At 35.1% G+C, this 14,593-nt stretch overlaps 1 protein-coding gene across 3 annotated transcripts in view; it reads left to right on the forward strand.

Annotated features, from left to right (window-relative positions):
* Nucleotides 1-14,593, forward strand: part of METTL15 (methyltransferase like 15) — a 180,912-nt gene that overhangs the window by 137,477 nt on the left and 28,842 nt on the right. For all 3 annotated transcript variants that reach the window (XM_051966581.1, XM_051966579.1, XM_051966580.1), the window contains exon 4: nucleotides 10,505-10,696. In XM_051966581.1, the coding sequence (XP_051822541.1) occupies nucleotides 10,505-10,696 (192 nt within the window). The remainder of the gene's footprint in view (nucleotides 1-10,504; nucleotides 10,697-14,593) is intronic.

Raw genomic sequence — 14,593 nt, forward strand, 5'->3', positions numbered from 1 at the left:
TGCCCTTCTGTAGTCATAGTGGATGTGAAGTCTTTGCTTAGTGATCAATGAGAAGACATACTACTTGGAAACTAAAAACATATCAATCTTGACTTCCTTGCTATCACTGGAATAAGAAAGAAAGACATTACGGATGAATGGAAAGAATAGTCATAAGTCTTCCTTGGAGAAATAAGAGGTAGCTGAGAATGAAGAGGTAAAAAAATTCTAAGAATAACTGGAAATGGTTCCCCATACTAAGTCAGTATACATTGTTATAGTTTGTGACTTCAGTTGAAAGATGAAAAATAATGAGGATGATGAGAAATGTGGGAAAGCATGTTTCCAAAAAAAGAAATGGGGAAGACTAAAGATTTAAAGAGTACAGAGGGCTCAAGTCTTTATATCATAAACACTTTCACTGAGAAAAGAATTGGTAAATGTACATAAACATTATTAGCACCAGAATAGATTACCTTTTAACAAGTGCAAAAAGTCTTATTATTGATTTTATTTAGTTATTCCTGAAGCACCCATTGGTATTCCGTCATACCCATGGATTGTGAGGGCACAGATTAGAATTACTAAAAAGGATTATATCTTTAATCTTTTTTTTTTTTTACTATCTTTAATCTTTAATTACTATCTTGTAATGAGAAAAAGTTATGAGTTAACTGTCCTAAACAAGTTGTATCAGTAGTGAAAACTGGGAAATGGATATCAGAAGTGATAACATTGATATTGATTAGATTAATTTTGTATTGAATTTTAATCACCCATTTCTTCCCAGCAGTACCAGAGCCCTTACATTGGAGTTACCCTTGTAAACTAGTACTGGTAGGAAGGTTCAAGTTGGCTGCAGGAAGATGGTAGTATGGTCTGAGTACACATTGTTCCCTCTCTTAGACTGTGAGTTCCTTGAGGGTAGGGATGATGTTTTTGCCTTTCTTTGTATTCCTTGAATAGACTTACATGAACTGATTCTAAGTGAAACAAGCAGAACCAAGAGATCATTGTACACAACAATATCAATATTATATTGACGGATGTGGCTCTCTTCAACACTGAGATGATTCAAACCAGTTCCACTTGTGTAGTGATTAAGAGAGCCATCTACACCCAGAGAGAAGACTATGCGAACATATTGTGGACCACAACATAGCATTCTCACTCTCTCTGTTGTTATTTGCTTGCATTTTGTTTACTTTCTCAGTTTTTCTTTTTTCTTGATCTGATTTTTCTTGTGCAGCAAGATAATTGTATAAATATGTACACATATATTGGATTTAACATGTATTTTAACATATTTAACATGTGTTGATCTACTTGCCAGCTAGGGAAGGGGGTGGGGAAAATTTGGAACAAAAGGTTTTGCAAGGGTCAATGTTGAAAAAATTACCCATGCATATGTTTTCTAAATAAAAAGCTTTATTAAAGGAAAAAAAAAATAGAAGGAAGCCAGAAAGTCAGACTTAGAACATCTACAAGTGTTGTAGACAGACTAAAAGCTGTGATTCTTAGAATCCTCTGCCCTTTTTCTACAATCTTGCAACTGTCATAGATAACCATGGTTAAAGAGCACATAGCCCAGTGGTCAACCTACTAGTGTTAAATTTGTTTATTCTTAGCTGGTTCTTTTGTAGGATAACAGACTCATATTTTTACAGATATTTCTGAGGAAAAAAGTGACAAATAATGATGATAATTTGAGTAAATTATATTCATAGTCATTATTGCTGTCTTGGTTTGACTATTATGAATGCATCTAATATAATTTAAAATCGTACCCTTTACATTGACTTTGATTGATACATTATTGTTCTAGTTTGGAGAAGTTAGAATCTTCGAGGAAGATAACATAGATTTTTTTCTTTTAATAGTGAAGAAGATTCTGATAACTAAGGGAAATGTTTTTTCATTATCACAATATTTGGTAATTTGTTTTTTAGATGTCAAGAATAAGAATATTTGACTACACTTATTCCTGAGATAATTTTCAGCAGTCACTTACGTAGAGTGAAAAGATTAGCAAATTACAATCATTTCATAAAATTGAAAATAACTACTGTGGTTGTAGTAAGAAAAGTCCTAAGGAGTTAGCATTGTATTAATCTAGTGTTAGGATTTATGAATGAGATCTGTAGGTATGCAAACATTCAAATGGAGTCATGTTCTCATTAATTCAAGTTGTTATCTCCAATGATACAGATCACATCTATCCTTGTCACCTATCCTCGGTAACTTGTGGCCATGTTCTTCTGTAAGTTTGCCTCAGGGAATCCATCAAATATGCTGCAGGCCCTCCTTGCTCTTATGGAGCGCTATGGCTATCCACCTGTAGTTCTTTATCATGTGATCAGCCCTTCTTTTCTTCCTGTCATATAATTTCTTGAAGACATGTTTTATTGCTGCTCTTTGCCATTTCATGTGGATTATATATTGCTACCTGCTCACACCCATTGTGACTATCTTTCCATTGCCCTCTGTGTGATATTCATTTTTAGCTTTTTGGAGATAAATGGAAGCACTGATTAAAATGTTATGTTGAAAAGACTGGCCTTTACTTTCATAAGCTTTAAGTCAGTGAAAGGGTTTAACAGTGTCCCCAAAGCTAACTCGGGGAACTCTCCACCTTTTCAGTTCTGGGCCTAGATCATCCCAGAAATTCAGACACGCTTGAAAAATGTGTTTCCTAATTTGAGATAAATGGACCCTATAGGAATCCATGGATAGATTTCAGTGTATCTGTAAATTTAGATAGGAAAAATTACCTTTTTCTTTTCATTAACCTCTAACTAAAATTTAAAATTTCCTTCAATTGTGCTTTTTTTTTTTTTTTTTTTCCTGAAGAGGCCCATAGACTTCACCAGACTGCCAAAGGGATCCATGACATGAAAAAAGATTGACTATTTCTGCTCTTCATAAAAATTCACATTGAAATATGGGAAATATTCTGAATTTATTTAGTCTTTCTTGTTTGGATGGATGGGCCAGTTGTTTTTGAGTATTTAGATATCTCTTCTGGAAGTCTCTGAATCTTGGGGCTTGATGCTGTCAGGAAAACAGGAACATTTAAAGAATTTCTCCATCTATAGAAATCTGTCAATACTTGGCATTGATACTAGTTATTAGTCATTGCTTCAGTCATTGCATTAATAGGAAATTTGGTATAGAGCATTCATAGGAGATAATGGGTAGAGCTTTAGACAGATTCTCTCTTCTTTCTACCATTGAGATAACTTCTCTGGGTGTCTGTTTTCTCATGTGTAAAACTAAAGACATTTTGTAAAATTAGAAGATCAGATTAAATATTATTGTAAAGTTTCTATAAACTTTAACATTTTCTTAATTCACTTTTTCATATGAGTTTTAAAATAGTTTTTTCCTTGAGTCTTTAAACCTCACTAAATAAAATTCTAAAATAGTCAATTTCCGAATGCAGCTCCTAAAATCCCCACTTACTCCACCCACCTACTGGAAGGAGAGAATGAGGTCCTGAAAGAGCTATACTTGACTCTTCTTGCTCCACATTCATTCCCCTTTGGAAAGATATGCCTGTTGCCCTGAGGCTTCTGAGAAACTGTGAAGAGAACATTCCCCTCTGAGAAAGAATTAATACAGATGCTGAGCGATTTGTGTCTCCCTGTATGTTCTGTTAATTCTAAATGCTTCATTCTCTTCAAAATTCCTACTCACAGCTCACTGCACAGCTCTGCAAGGAAGCAATTATTAAATGTAGGTTTCATTCTTAAATAGCTACCCTCTTTATATACCCTAGGAAAACTATGGAGAAAACAAGTTTATTCTAACATCATGCAACAGATGCATCAAGCCAAGTTTTACTAAATTTTTTTTTTTAAGAAGTAAAACAAAAAATATTGTTTCCTCACTCTCATTTTCAATGTGGAATTATCTGGCAATCAGGAATATATTATCACTTGCAACATTTGGGACATACTTGGTGTACATGAAAGGGTTTTAAGGCTATGATTTTTATAATTAAATCCTAAGTTTACAAAAATTCCCCAAGTATGTACTTTTTTTTTTTTTTGATCAAAGAGTGTTTTGGACTTTTTTTGATTAAAGCTTTTTATTTTCAAAGCATATGCATAGATAATTTTCAGCATTCACCTTTGCAAAACTTTTGTGTTCCAAATTTTATTCCTTCCCTTCTCCCTATTCCACTCCCCTAGACAGCAAGTAATCTAATAGGTTAAACATGTGCAATTCTTGTATATATATTCTCATAATTATTATATTTCACAAGAAAAATCAGATCAAAGGAAAAAAATGAGAAAGAAAACAAAAAGCAAGCAAAAAACAGTTAAAAAAAAAAAAAAAAGATGAAATGCTATGTTGTGATCCACCCTCAGTCCCCAGTCCTTTCTCTGGGTGTAGATAGGCTCTCTCCATCAAAAGTCCATTGGAACTGGCCAGAATCACCTTCCTGTTGAAAAGAACTACGTCCATCAGAGTTGAGCATCATCTTATAATCTTGGTGTTGCTGTGTACAAGGTTTTCTTGGTTCTACTCACCTTCACTTAGTGTCAGTTCATTCAGGTTTCTCCAGACTTCTATGAAATTAACCTGCTCATCATTTCTTATAGAACAAAAATATTCCATAACATTCATATACCATAAATTTTCAGCCATTCCCCAACTGATGGGCAGCTCCTCATTTTCCAGTTTTCCTGCCACTACAAAAAGGGCTGCTACAAACATTCTTGCACACATAATTCTTTTTCCCTTTTTTATGATCACTTTGGGATACAGGTCCAGTAGAGACACCCTGGATCAAAGGGTATGCACAGTTTGATAATCCTTTGGGCATAATTCCAAAACACTCTCTAGAGGCCTGGATAGGAATCCTTCTCTGCTGACCAAGGGATTCAACAACTTAATCCTTCCCTGGACCGTAATAGTCTCATCTGTATCATGAGGGAAATGAAGCTGGATAGTTCTAAGATTCTTTGAGTTCTAAGATCCAGAATCCTATGACATAGGACAAAACATCAAAGGAAAGGGTACCAGTAGGGAATGGAGTTGATTTTCCCCACCATAAAAAGAAAATCATCATGTCTGATATCACTCTGAACAATCTTCCCCTAACAAGGTTTCTGAAAATTGTGTGGTCATTGTTATCCCCAACACCATCACTGTCATCATCATTATGAACAATCATAAACTCAATTATTGAGAGATAATAGAAGGGTGACATATTGTTCTTTTGGCCCACAATTTTAATTTCCCCCTCATTTGAAGATTTTCATTTTTCTTAAGATAATAAATGCTGACTTGAATAAAGGTAATGCAGTACATCTGGATAAGTTATTCAATTTTAATGAAGAAAAAATGTCTAATTCTACTACCCAATTCTTTCTAAATGTCTAAAATTTATGGTATCATCTTACTTTTAAAAATATGAAAAAAAAGAATGGGTGGGGTAGGGAAAGCATTCTTTTAAGTCTTTGGGAATGAATGTGCTTAGAGGTTTCAGTACAGTCAAGGAACTTAAAATACTAAAATTATTTTTAGGTTTCCATCTATTCTAATTCTATTATTTTACAGAAGAGGAAACTGAGGAGAGATCAGATGATGTGTTCAGAGATGCACAACTAGTATCTGAAAAAGATTTCAAGTTCAGATCATCCTGATTTTAAATGCCAGAGCTAGAGTCCTTTCCTCTATATTACACAAAATCTCCAAAGATAATTTTTTTCTTAATAGTATTTTATTTTTTTACAATAACATGTAAAGATAACTTGCAATTTTTTTCCCTACTTTTTACCCTTCTCCCTCCTCAATAAACAACCCGATATAGGTTACACATATGTGTACAGTCACTTTAAACAAATTTCCATATTTGTCATGTTGTAGAAGGAAAAAAAAGTGAAAATAGTATTCTTTGATTTGCATTCAGTTTCCATAGTTCTTTGGATGTGGATGTCATTTTTCATCCTAAATCTATTGGAATTGTTTTTCATCCTAAATCTTTTGGAATTGTCTTGGATTACTATACGGCTGAGAAGAGCTTAGTCTGTCATGGCTGATCATTACACAATGATCTGTTACTGGGTAAAGTGTTCTCCTGGATCTACTCACTTAAGTTAACATCAGTTCATTTAAATCTTTTCAGGTTTTTCTGAAATTTACCTACTCCTTTCTTATTGCACAGTAGCGTTCCATTACATTCAAATGCCATAACTATTCAGTCATTCCCCAGTTAGTTGATGGATATCCACTCAATTTCCCATTTCCTGTCACAAAAAAGCTGCTTTTTGTACATTTGTACATGTACAATTGTACATGTGAGTCCATTTTTCTCTTTTATGATCAAATTATTCTCTAGAATGTCTGGATCAGTTCATAACTCTACCAACAATGCAGTAGTTTCTCAGTTTTCCCACACCTCCTCCAACATTTATCATTATCTTTTCTTGTCAGGTAACCAATCCTTCTAAATTTTAAAAACTAGGGTATCACCTTACTTTTAAAAAATAGGAATAAAGAGAATGGGGTTGGATCGGGAAAGCATTATTTCATTCTTTGGGAATGAATGAGCCTAGAGATTTCAGTATGGCCAAGAAACTTAAACAATAGACAATTTGATTGTTTTCATTTGCATTTCTCTAATCAATAGTGGTTTAGAGCTTTTTTTTAATATGACTATAGATGGCTTTAATTTCTTCATCTGAAAATTGTCCATTCATATCCTTTGGCCATTTACGAGTTGCGGAGTGACTTGTATTCTTATAAATTTGACTCAGTTCTCCTGTGAACAAATCCAACTATTCTGGAGCGCAATTTGGAACTATGCTCAAAATATCATCAAACTGTGCATACCCTTCGATCCAGCAGTGTTACTACTGGGCTTATATCCCAAAGAGATTTTAAAGAAGGGAAAGGGACCTGTATGTACAAAAATGTTTGTGGCAGCCCTCCTTGTATTGGCAAAAAAACTAGAAACTGAGTGGATGCCCATCAATTGGAGAATGGCTGAATAAATTGTGATATATAAATGTTGTGAAGTATTATTTTTCTGTAAGAAAAGATCAGGAAGATGATTTCAGAGATGCTTGGAGAGACTTATGTGAATTGATGCTGAGTGAAATGAGCAGAATCAGGAGATCATTGTACATGGCAACATGGTCAATTCTGATGGATGTGGCTCTCTTCAACAATGAGAGGATTCAAACCAGTTCCAATTGTTCAGTAATGAAGAGTGATCTACACCCAGAGAGATCACTTGGGAAATGAGTGTGGACTACAACATAGCATTTTCTTTTTTTTTCTGTTATTATTTCCTTCTCAGGTTTTTTTCTTTCTTTCTAGATCCAATTTTCTTGTGCAGCAAGATAATTATATAAATATGTATGCATATATTGGATTTAACATATACTTTAACATATTTAACATGTATTGGACTACCTGCCAGTTAGTGGAGGGAATGGGGGGAAGGAGGAGAAAATTCGGAACAGAAGGTTTTGCAAGGGTCAGTGTTGAAAAATTACCCATACATATGTTTTGTAAATAAAAAGCAATAATAAAATTTTTTTTAAATAAAAATAAAAATTTGACTCTGTTCTCTATATATTTTAGAAATTAGGCTTTTGCCAGAAACTTTGACTGTAAAAATTATTTCCTAACTTTCTGCTTACCTTTTCTAATCTTGAATACATTTGTTTTGTTTGTTCAAAATCTTTTTAATGTAATCAAACTTTTTTATATTTCATAATGTTCTATATTTCTTGTTTGGTCATAAATTTCTCCTTTTCCCAAATAACTAAAAGGTAAACTATCCCTTGCTATCCTAATTTGCTTATAGTATCATGTATAAAAAAGTATAGTATAAATCATGAACCCATTCAATATTATTTTGGTATAGGGTATGATATTAGAAAGTATATTCTAAAATGTACCCTAATATAGCCACAACTGGAAAGAAATAATATGTCTTTCGATTAGTAAATGACCAAACAAATTGTAATATAGGAATAGCGTGAAATACTATTGTTTTTAAGAAGCAACAAACATGAAGAATTCAGAGAAACATAGAAAGACTTGCATAAAATAAACTGATAGACAGTGAAATGCAGAACCAGGAAAAAAGCTGATCGTTATTACTGCAGTAATATGAATAAAAACAACACCAGAAAAATATCAAATTTTAATTAACTGTAGCAACTACTTGTTCTGGAGAATAGACACAAAATAGATCTCTTTTCTTCTAAGTTCAGAAATAAGGAATTAAAGTGCATAGGATTTTATATACGAAGCTAAATGCAGTTAATGTGTAGGTTGGTATTAACTATTTTTTGTTATAAAGGAGGACTGGGGGCTGATAGAAGGGCATTGTAAGAGGGCAGGGAGTAGGAATTGAAAAATTACTGTTGTGTGAAAATAAAAAGCATCAGTAAAACAGAAAATATCTTAGACACCCAAGGGTAATATATCATAGTGAGTGGGTAGACTGGATGTTCATTGTGAAAATAGAGTGTAGGAAGACCCTTGCATGATGCTTGATCAAGCCTGACTTCAGTAGTAAAATGAAAACACTTCATTTCATCTTTATTTTTTTCTTGTCTCTGAAATATTCCTTTCCTTCATTCCATTCCAAAAACATTGTGATTTCTGTAGGTTTTATTGATTGTTAAATTGTCTTCATTTAATTCCTTTAACCTATTTTCTTACATTTAACAAAGGTGAATATGAAGAGCTGGTAGATTTGTGAACTAAATTAAATTAATCTCTCTAATATATAACTTGAATATTAATTGCAAAAAATTCCATGTATAATTTTTATTTTTTTATTAAAGCTTTTTATTTTTCAAAATATATGCATGGACAATTCTTTAACATTAGCCCTTGCAAAACCTTGTATTCTAGTTTTCTCTCCCTTCCCCATATCCTCCCCTAGATGGCAAGTAGTCCAGTATATGTTAAACATGGTAAAAATATATCTTAAATCCAATATATGCATCATGTATAATTTTTAAAATTTCCTGGATAAAATTTCCTGGTAGTTTTTTAGTACTTGTGTTGTATCTTTCTCCTTTCAAAATCATTCTTACAATTCATGTAATAGTCACCATCCCTACTCAGGGTAGATTTTCTGTTTCATAACATTACAGCTAATCTAATGAACAAGGAATGGAAGGGAAGGAAACTATTTAGGAAGTCCCAGAGGCAAACTCATCTCGTTCATATTGTCCACTCCTTACCTCTACCACAACTGCCTTCTACAAGCTGCATCTTACCTTTGTCATTAGCTTCACTCTTAATCATTTACTTACACAATCCTCTTTTTTACTCCTTCTTTGGGACATGACCTGTTTTCTGCTTTTATTGACCTTATAATTTGCCTCTTTCTAATATTGTTCTGATGATATTATGATTTCCTCACATAAAAATGATGTCATCAGTAATACCTTTGCTTTGAAATAGTTTTCTAGTAGTGAGAATGAATTTGCCAATTCATCTATATATTATCTTGAACGTTGTTTTTTGTATTTGGCGTATTAAGCTTTTGTCATATTTATGAACTATGTGAGTGAATAAGTGATTGAGTGAGTGAGTGACCTTAAACTACAAATCATTTGATATAATGCATACTCCCGTAAAACTATTACCTAAAGTATAAATGTACATTAAATGTACAATTAAATGTTAAAACATTCACTTGAAATGTCTATTAAAATAAAATTTACTTACCTGTTCATTTAAGTTAAAATAGATTGACATTGACATGTAATTTGGTTCACAGATAAAGTTCTACAAGTGGGAATGTACAGAATACTTATTTTAGCTATTTAGAGGGCAAGAAAAATATAAGGAAAAAAGCTACAAATAATAAACATAACAGCTTTTTTTTGGCTTCTGAGTAATGATTTATTAGTCCCAGTAGGATTGTTTTTGATGATATAGTCTTTATTTTTTTTATCATGGTTAAAAATAGAAAAGTCAAAATGACCTTTTTTGTATTAAATTTGTCTTAACATAGTATACAAATCCTTTCAAACTTAAATGTAACTTCCCTTTTTTTTTAAATTGGTGTTTTGTCATGTTTTCAAGGGAATACTTTACCTTCTTAATCTTTAAAATATGGCTAGTATGGGAAGATATTAAAGATGTATTAACTTCTTTCTTTCTTGACTAATCAAGGATTATATAGTTTTTATTCACAATTATTTTATTCACAATTAACAAGGGAACACTCAAAAAATTGATACACTTATGCATAAAGTTTAAGATAGGCAAAGAGATTAAGATGATTTTTTGCAAATTGGACATTTTTCTATTACTATGTTTAGATTTTGTTCTACTTGTTATAGTTGATCATTTAGTAGGGTATGCTGATATTACCTAATAAGTATTGATCCATCTGTAGAGCTGGATTAGTGTACCTCAAAGGCCCTTAGGTTCTAGGATACTTATTTGGATGAGTTTTTATCCATTGATGGTGCCAAGAAAGGAAATGCATTAATATTAACAAAATTATTTCTCTCTGTGTATGGTTTGTTTCCAGAAAACAGATTCGAGCTTTGCTAGGCCAGTTTAGCCAAGCTGAGGCCATGTTAATTAAAGCTGGAGTACAGCCCGGGACTGTTGATGGAGTTCTTCTGGATCTCGGGTGTTCCTCCATGCAACTTGATACTCCTGAAAGAGGTTTTTCCCTTCGAAAAGACGGCCCCTTGGACATGAGGATGGATGGTGGCAGGTGAGTATTGATAAAACACTTCTTCTCACAACAAGAAATCAATTTCTCAACAACACTCTGAATTTAATTTCCTTTTTCGACTGTAGAATTCCCATCACTCACCCATACCTAAACCTACACATATATAATAAATCAATTTTAGGTTTTGGGTGTTTTTTTGGGCGGGGAAGGGCTGTTTGCCATTGTAGATTTCTGTGTTTCTGCGTATTTTGGTCTTTATATTCAAAGTAATCATTTTCTAAAATGAATATTCTTAAATTTTTAAATCTAAGAAAAGTCACTTCTCACTATTGTCACAAACTCAGAAAGGGATTGACTTTCCTACCTTTATCATTGTAGCTATATTAGCCAAAATGAAGTTTCCAATGCATAAAAATCTCTAGTTTCACATTTCCAATTAGTAGTTTTCTGTGACGAAATTGAACTTGTTGAGCTCAACAAAATGTTAGCCTTACTTTGTTTCCAGTGTAACTCTTAAGGAATGGCTCTACTACTGTGAGGTTTGTAGAATAAACAAAGAGAGAAGCCAGTTTGAGAAGCGGGCAAGCACTAAGACCTGGGGAGAAGAGGAAAGGCTCTCTATAGGAAGTAGCACGGGAGAGGAGCCTGGAGGAGGAGCCCCGAGGAAAGCCAGGAGAGTGGTCACAGAGCCAGAGAAGAACAAAGAAGCCATGGGACTAGGAAGCAGAGTGATTGTAGTTATCCGGAAACATGGCAGATGCCTTTCAGCCCAATCCAGGAGTTCACACTGTATCCTAGAAGAAGGGGAGTCAGTTAGCATTGATTAATTGCCCACTCCGTGCTGGCATTGCATGAAGACCTTTCAAACATTACCTGGTTTGGCCCTCACAATAGCCCGGGTTTATAGTTTTGGAAATCAGAAGTGAAGCCACCTGTCCATGACAATGTTGGAAGCCGGGTCTTCCCATCTGGGCCTACCCCTCTGCCCCTGCACCAGATGTGGTCTTCCAGGTGTTCATTTGTTTCGGATTCTCTTGTTCCCCACGGATCTTCCTGGGGTTTTCCTGCCATTTCCTTCTCCAACCAATTTAGTCAAAGAGAGCTGAAGTGGCTTGCTCAGGCTCACCCTGCTGTGCTGTGCCCTCAAGGTAATGGAGATGTCCTAAGGCCTCTTGAGAAGGAAGGAGTATCTTGTGAGGATGGGGCTCTAGCTCTGCTGCTGTCTTTTACATTGAGGCTCCTCCCAGGACTTTCTCCAAGGTCACTCAGGCCCTAAGTCCCAAAGCAGAGACTCCCACTCTGATCCTCAGTCACACATTGGACATGTGTCCTAAGGAACTCCTCAGCTCCTCTTGTAAGCTATGGGGAGGAGGCACTGGAGAGTGGGGGTTGTCCCCCTCCCTTCCCCCCCCCCAGCCCCCGAGGGACCAATGCAGAAGCTGGAGGATAATTTGTACACTAAGGTCAGTGCTGCATGAACAAATCTGTGGGAAGTCTGATCGATGCATTGACTGTGGTCTAGACAAGAGGTCATGAGGGCCTGCCTTGGTGAGGAGCAATGGGGAAGGCAGTGGGCAAGAGCAAGACTGGACAAGTTCCTGTAAGGAAGGGAGGGACAGCTGCAGGGTTTTGAGGCTGGGAGACAAAAAGGAGCTTGACATTAGGAGTATGAGGAAAGAAAGTGTGATTTAATAAGATCAGTTCTGCTTTGGAAATATTAAAATTGAAATGTTTAAGACATCTAGATGGATGTGTCTAGGAGCCAATTAGTGATAGGTACCTGCAGCTCAGGAGAGAGACTAGGGCTTAATATGGAGATTTGGAAGTCAGTGAATAAAGATAGCTTATGAGATCATTGAGAAAGTGTAAAGGGAGGAAAAAAGACATCCCAGAGCAGACATGCCCAGGCAGCAGGACACTGGAAGACACTTCCCAAAGGAGATTGAGAAGAAACCAACAGCTAAGAGGAAGAGAATGTCATGTCATGAAAGCTAAGTTTTTACTTTTGAATGTTATAGATCATTTTCTCCCAGGTAATTAAATGGGACATTTTGTTATTTTTCATGAATATGCATAAATATTCTCATGAAAAGAGTTACCAAATTTTTACGAAGTAACATCAGTGACTCCAAGATTATGAATATAGATGCCTAGGAGGAAGTTGGTTCCCTCAGCACAAATAGAGAAGGGTGCATTGGTGAAAAAAATAGTAAGTTCTAATTTGAATGTGTTGAATTTTAGTTGTCTTTGAAACATCCATTTCAGAATATCCAAAAGGAACTTAGTGATATAGGACTGGAAATATGACAAATTGTCAGGGAATATAAAGAGGAAGAACAATACCTTGAGTGATTAATGGAAAATCACCAATATCTTCTCATGTTTAAAAATTGAGGTTGTTGGGCAACAATCACAAAGTGATGCCCAGAAAATTTCTTCTTTTCAGTTTTTGTACAAGAAGCAGCTTCAGACCTTCCACAATAAACCAAATTTAAATCCTGGTTATCTTTAGCGACCACCAACTTCAAATGAAAAAGTAATGTGTAAACAAAAGAATATGGTGGCTCATGATGTACATTCCTGTGATTCTTTGAAGCAGGCAAGATGAAGAGCATGTATAAATAGGATTTCAATATATTAGAAGGGAAAGTTCTAAGAAGGAAAAAAAATCACACAGATAAGATTTTGGCTCATCTGTAAGGAGTCTTACTTTAACCTATAGTAAATAATAGGCAAACTCCTAGAAAAGCTCTCTGTGTAGTCCCCTCCATTCTCTCAAATCTCATCCATTTCTCACTCCCTTGCAACATGGCTTCTGACTCCATCACTCAACTGAAAGTACTTTCTACAAGATTCTCTATTAAATCTTAATCGCTAAATCCAATGCTCTATTTGAGCCCTTCATTCTTGACTTCTCTAAAACATTCTATAATGTTGACAACAAACCACAACTTTTGGATAAACTCTCCTACTCGAGAATTTATGATGTTGTTCTCTATAAGACCACATAGATAATTCTCCTACATATCTAGTCATTGTTTCTACTCAGCACCCTTCGCTGGACCATTGTTCATGTCTTGTATCCTATGGATAGACTCTGTTTAGAAACCCCTTCTTTTCTCCTTCTTGATGAGGTCATCAGCTTTCATGGGAATCAGTTATAATCTGTAACCAAATGACTGTCAGATCTCCACATCCAGTCATTATCTCCCCCCCTCCCCAACTTTATCAGCTGCCTCCTGGGTATTTCCATTTGAATGTCCCATAGGAATTTCAAATTCATTGTGGCCAAAATAGATGCCATCATTCTTCCCACTAAACCTATTCCTTTTTCCTCCTATTTCTGTCACTCTCCTTCTGGTGATCCAGGTTTTTAACCTAGAAGTAAGCTCAACTCTTCAACTCCTATGCCAAGTTGATTAACAACTTGTAGTCATTCTGACCCACCACATTTCTTGCTATTCACACATTCACGAAACAAATTTAGATTATCATTACCTCTATCCTAGACTGTTCTAGTAGCCTCCTTCCAACCTCTCCCCTCTCAATTCCATCTCCCCTACCCCTCAACAATTGCCCCTGTCATTTCACTGTGAATTAAGCTTTAGCAGCATTTACAGTGATTTTTACAGAAAACAGAATCCTTTTTGGCATTGAAAATCCTTTGCAATCCAGCTGTTATCTTTCCAAGTTGCTTTTGTATTACTCCCCATCATGCCTACTGTGTTCCAAACTGGCTTTCCTTCTTTTCCATATGTGGCATTTCATTACACCCTTTGTGCCATTATCCCAACTGCCTCCCATATCTGCAATACTTTTCTTCATCAACTCTGTCTCTTGAGACCCCCCAAGTTCAAGTCAGATTGACAAACCTCTGGATTTAAATATAAGAAGACCTGGATTTGACTCCTGCTTCATGTGTTTACTAGATGAATG

Source organism: Antechinus flavipes, chromosome 6, assembly GCF_016432865.1.
Source record: "Antechinus flavipes isolate AdamAnt ecotype Samford, QLD, Australia chromosome 6, AdamAnt_v2, whole genome shotgun sequence".
Classification (NCBI taxonomy): domain Eukaryota; kingdom Metazoa; phylum Chordata; class Mammalia; order Dasyuromorphia; family Dasyuridae; genus Antechinus; species Antechinus flavipes.